Source organism: Armigeres subalbatus, chromosome 1 (assembly GCF_024139115.2).
Source record: "Armigeres subalbatus isolate Guangzhou_Male chromosome 1, GZ_Asu_2, whole genome shotgun sequence".
Lineage (NCBI taxonomy): Eukaryota > Metazoa > Arthropoda > Insecta > Diptera > Culicidae > Armigeres > Armigeres subalbatus.
The window spans coordinates 104,779,586-104,785,019 of NC_085139.1; the positions used below are offsets into that span (position 1 = coordinate 104,779,586).

Sequence of the window (5,434 nt, forward strand, 5' to 3'; positions counted from 1 at the left end):
CTCTGAGGAAGCTTTGCTTCCTGGAGGAAGCTTGCTTCCTGGAGGAAGCTCTGGCTTCTGGAGGAAGCTTTGCTTCTGGAGGAAGCTTGCTTCCTGAGGAAGTTTGCTTCCTGGAGGAGTTTGCTTCCTGGAGCTTTGCTTCCGGAGGAGCTTCCTGGAGCTTCTGGATAGGCTTCCTGGAGGAAGCTCTGCTTCCTGAGCTTCCTGGATGGCTTGCTTCCTGATAGCTCTGAGGAAGCTTGCTTCCGATGAGCTCTGAAGCTGCTGAGGCTTGCTCCTGATAGCTTTGCTTCCTGATGCTTCTGATAGCTTTGATGAGTTTGCTTCCTGATAGCTCTGATGAGCTCTGCTTCCTGATAGGGATAGCTTCCTGGAGGAAGCTTTGCTTCCGATAGCTTTGCTTCCGATAGCTCTGCTTCCGATAGGAAGCTTCCTGATACTGGATAGCTCTGCTTCCGATAGCTGCTGAGGAAGAGTTCCGATAGCTTGCTTGAGGAAGCTCCTGCTTCCAAGAAGCTTTGCTACTGATAGCTTCTACTGATAGCTTCTTCTGAGGAAGCTGCTTCTGAACGAAGCATTCAAATCTTCGGGAGAAAGCTTTTCAAGCTTCTGGACGAAGCTTTGCAAGCTTCTGAACGAAGCTTTCCAAGCTTCTGGAGAAAGCTTTCCAAGCTTCTGGAGAAAGCTTTCCAAGCTTCTGGAGAAAGCATTCCAAGCTTCTGGAGAAAGCTTTCCGAGCTTCTAGAGCAAGCTTTCCAAGCTCCTGGAGAAAGCTTTCCAAGCTTTTGGAGAAAGCTTTCCAAGCTTCTTGAGAAAGCTTTCCAACCTTCCGGAGAAAGCTTTCCAAGCTTCTGGAGAAAGCTTTCCAAGCTTCTGGAGAAAGCTTTCCAAGCTTCTGGAGAAAGCTTTCCAAGCTTCTGGAGAAAGCTTTCCAAGCTTCTGGTGAAAGTTTTCCAAGCTTCTGGAGAAAGCTTTCCAAGCTTCTGGAGAAAGCTTTCCAAGCTTCTGGAGAAAGCTTTCCAAGCTTCTGGTGAAAGCTTTCCAAGCTTCTGGAGAAAGCTTTCCAAGCTTCTGGAGAAAGCATTCCAAGCTTCTGGAGAAAGCTTTCCGAGCTTCTGGAGCAAGCTTTCCAAGCTTCTGGAGAAAGCTTTCCAAGCTTCTGGAGAAAGCTTTCCAAGCTTCTGGAGAAAGCTTTCCAAGCTTCTGGAGAAAGCTTTCCAAGCTTCTGGAGAAAGCTTTCCAAGCTTCTGGAGAAAGCTTTCCAAGCTTCTGGAGAAAGCTTTCCAAGCTTCTGGAGGAAGCTTTCTAAGCTTCTGGAGGAAGTTTTCTAAGCTTCTGAAGGAACCTTTCCAAGCTTCTGGAGGAAGCTTTCTAAGCTTCTGGAGGAACCTTTCCAAGCTTCTGGAGGAAGCTTTTTAAGCTTCTGGATGAAGCTTTCTAAGCTTCTGGATGAAGCTTTCTAAGCTTCTGGAGGAAACTTCAAAGCTTCTGGAGGAAGCTTCAAAGCTTCTGGAGCAGGCTTCAAAGCTTCTGGAGGAAGCTTTCCAAGCTTCTACAAGTTTGTTGAATAATCGTTTCATGCTGCTGGAAGAAGCTTTCCAAGCTCTTTTATGATGCCTTTCAAGCTTGTGGAAGGTGTCCAAGCTTCAAGCAGAAACTTCTGGGGGACACTTTCCCAATTGACTTCTCCAAATGAATAGAAGTGTGCGTGATTCCGCAGTATTCCTCTCAAAGTGTTTTTCTGCAACTGGATTACCACCCACTTTTATTTTACACATCCTACACAGTGACATTAGCGTTAGTGATTCTGGCTTTGGAGAAGTCAATGTTTTATATAATTGATCGATCTTTTATGCTACATTTAGACAATGCAAGTGAATTGATCAACTCAGTTGAATTCAATTGGTTTGTCAAAAGTTGAACATGTTTAACTTTCTATGCATTCAAACGAATTTAACAAAGATTTTTAGACGTTAAATCTTCTTTTAGGGCCCTCCTTAGCCGTGCGGTAAGACGCGCAGCTACAAAGCAAGACCATGCTGAGGGGGTGGCTGGATTCGATTCCCGGTGCCGGTCTAGGCAATCTTCGGATTGGAAATTGTCTTGACTTCCCTGGGCATAAAAGTATCATCGTGTTAGCCTCATGATATACGAATGCAAAAATGGTAACTTGGCTTAGAAACCTCGCAGTTAATAACTGTGGAAGTGCTTAATGAACACTAATCTGCGAGGCGGCTCTGTCCCAGTGTAGGGATGTAATGCCAGTAAGAAGAAGAAGTCTTCAAGGAAGGTGATATAGTTACAATTGATCAAGATTCGCCGTGTAATTGTCTAAAAACCATTACATTTATTCTACCCAGTTGGTAAAATGTTTCAAATATTTCATTTCATTCTGCCTCTAAATACAGAAAAACGTAATTTTTTTTTTCAAATGGATCCAAATGGTGACAGGAAAAATCTTAAAATTAGTGAAAAGCAATACCAAACCTCGTTAATCTCGACGTTTTTTGCGATCTTTGTCGCGATTGCTACTGCCGCTCCCACCGGCCATCGCATCCTCCTTGCGCTTCGGTGCTTTCTTGGCCATGTTCAAGAACTGATCCAAACCGAACGGATCCTCCTCCTTCTCGAACTGCACCGGTCCCTGGCGGGCGGCCTGAGCCGAACGATCCGTTCCACTGAACTCCTTATCGGGCACGAAACGCTGCGTGCTCATAATTTGATCCAAATCCGCCCCATAGTTGTCGTTATCCAACGCCTTGCTCGGCCGGTACAGATGCGTACCCAACGTTCCAGCTTCGCGCCACGGCTTGTCGTACACATTGTAAGCTTCGTCGTCCCCATATCCAGAGTCCATTCCTGAAAAAAAGAAGACAAATGTTTATAGCATGCGAGTTCAGTTTCGAAGCACCCATTTTACCTTTGGATGTGTTGAACAGTCGTTGATCGAACTGTGCCTCTCCGGAGAGCGACGTCTTGGCTGGCATTCCCAGGGCGATTTGTTCGGAGATGTCACGCTCCCGCTCCCGTTGTAACTTTGAGCGCTTATCCGGAGCCGCGCGAGCCAAATTCCTATCGCGAGCGCGCTCCCGATGGCGTTCGGCTCGAATTTCGTCACGTTCGCGTAGATCTGCCGGAATCAAATTCAAATCGGCACCACTTCCGGCAGCGGCTTCACCCGGATGGCGAATTCCCGCACGTTCCTCACGGGCACGCTGAGCCATTTGCCGCAACATATCTTCCTTCTTTTCCTTCTCCTTTTGGGCGAGTTTCTTCTCCAATTGGGCACGGGCTTCGACAGCTTCTCGAGCCTTCCGGTCAGCAATGTACAGCGCTTCGGCCATTTTAGCAAACTTCTCGTTTATATGGACCTGCTGCAGCCCACGGCCATCAGCAGCCAGACGTTTGTCCAGCGGAATTGTGTAACCCTTGGCGTTCTTCCAGTTGGAAATGCACGGAGGAACTTTCCATTCCCGTTGTTCCTTCACTGTTACTTTTCTAGTTGGAGAATGCAAAACTGGAGCCGGAGGGGAAGGTGGCCCCCGTGGGATCTTTTTATTGATTCGGAATCGTGGCGGTTCCATCGGATCTACTTGTGCCTCCACCATACGAATGACCCGTTGTTTAGCGCCTGAGTTGAAGGCATCTCCCTGTTGAGATGGTGTGTATCGAATGTACTGTGCGGGGCCTTGCTTTTCCGCAGCTCTTACGGGCATGGCCGACACAATCTTCTGATTCGTCAGCTTCTCCAGTGCCTTTCTGGTGTTTTCCGTAATTTCATCGATGGCTTCCTGATCGGGCATTCGCAACTCTTCTGCGTCCTCTGCCAAAACTTCCGCTGGCAGCAGTTGGTTGATATTCGAGTACACAATTTTATCCTTGGAATGGCCCTGCCTCGCGATGGCATCATACTTTACCTTACCACTTTGATCCAGCTGTACGGCCAGGGCGTTCGATTTCTTGTTCGCATTTCCGGGAGCGCCCAGCCCGAGGGGATACTGAGCTACGTGAATCTCCGGGAAGGCACCTCCGTCACCAAAGTCAGCCTCCGTTCGGGGAACCCATCCTTTCCGCTGGCCATAGGGAGGGGCTGCGATTTTGGCACTGACAAGGGCACCCATCGAAGGGGTACCCTTGGCGACATGTTTACGTTCGTCGTCGCGATCCCAGATGGGATTGGACGGAGCTGGAAGTATGCTGGATAGCGACATCGTGTCGCCCACCGGATCACGCACTACGGGTCACTGAGATCGCACTCCTGAAAATGCGGAAAAACTCGGGAAACACAAAACTTTACTGACGCAAAAATCGGATTTTCTATTTACTTCATGCAGCACTGTGCAGCAGAAAAAGAAAATGTCGATCGATGCTGACTGACAGTACACTTTGACAGTAGGATAGCGGGTTCGGTCGATATACCGACAAACAAATTTCTTATATTTAATATACACGGAGATCCGAAACAATCCAAAATTAAGTCTTTTTCACTCAACTTGACAGCTAAGGGCCAATTTCTTCACCTTCGCTTAACTCTTAGGTGCCTGCCAGAGTAGACGCGCCTACGCGACGCGGCGCGAAAATTGCACACAAAGGAATAACAATCAATAATAAGGAGCTGTCAAATCGTATGGACGCTTCGCTTCGCTTCGCACTTCCCGTCTACTCTGGCCGCACCCTTAAGCGGTGCTTACCCATATATACGTTTAAACCTGGTTTAAGGCCTAAGCGGAGGTGAAGAAATCGGCCCTAAGTGCAACCACTTAAAATTGAGTTATTCGCAAAGTACTTAATTTTGAGTTATTTTATAAACACTCCATGTTAGGTGATTTTTACTTTTATTCGAAGAGTTGCTTTTGGGTGAAAATTACTGAAAATCTGGTTTCTTATTGTAAAGAATTTTAGGTGATATATTTCCTGGTATATGTTAATGGCATTAATGAAATAAAAAATATCGAATGCATTCGTTTATTGCATTATATAAATAAGAAATCACATGAATAAAAATACTAAACGTTTTCCTGTTCCGCTGCCCTCGCCGCTGCCATTATCAGGATCTGTAAGGAGAAAGAATTGGAGAATTGAACAAAAAAGTGTCGAGGAATTGAGCAACATAAATCTGAGGATATAAAACCCTACCATGAATGGGTTAATAATAGCCTATTCAGATTGGGCTATTTATGACTTTGTTAAGTGAGAGGGTATCCAATTATTACGAGGTGTTCAGACTGCAGCAAGATAATATATCTTGACGTTTCCATGCTTCCTCATTTGCACGCTAATACAGGGTTGAATTCAAGGAGAGTTTTAAAATTTAATTTGCGAAATCAAGCATTTGTGTGGCGACAATCGAACATTTTTTTCTGAACAAAGTTTCTACGAAAAAAAATATTAAAAAAATATGAAAAGGGATTTTCGAAGAATATTTGAAGCTCTC

The 5,434-nt window shown here is 45.9% G+C and overlaps 1 protein-coding gene across 1 annotated transcript; it reads right to left on the minus strand.

Moving 5' to 3' along the window:
• Window positions 1-2,324: 2,324 nt before the first annotated feature.
• LOC134204099 (puff-specific protein Bx42) lies at window positions 2,325-4,380 on the minus strand. Its single transcript, XM_062678929.1, has 2 exons — window positions 2,921-4,380; window positions 2,325-2,859 (listed from the first exon to the last, which is right to left on the minus strand). The coding sequence occupies exons 1-2, from the start codon at window positions 4,209-4,211 to the stop codon at window positions 2,492-2,494; spliced, it is 1,659 nt and encodes a 552-aa protein (XP_062534913.1). The 5' UTR covers window positions 4,212-4,380; the 3' UTR covers window positions 2,325-2,491.
• Window positions 4,381-5,434: the final 1,054 nt, after the last annotated feature.

Bases quoted from the DNA above. Each gene is read 5' to 3' on its own strand.
- LOC134204099 (XM_062678929.1), bottom strand. From the start codon at position 4,211: ATGTCGCTATCCAGCATACTTCCAGCTCCGTCCAATCCCATCTGGGAT. The intron at 2,860-2,920 runs GTAAAATGGGTG...TCTTTTTTTCAG, and splicing joins ACTGTTCAACACATCCAAAG to GAATGGACTCTGGATATGGG.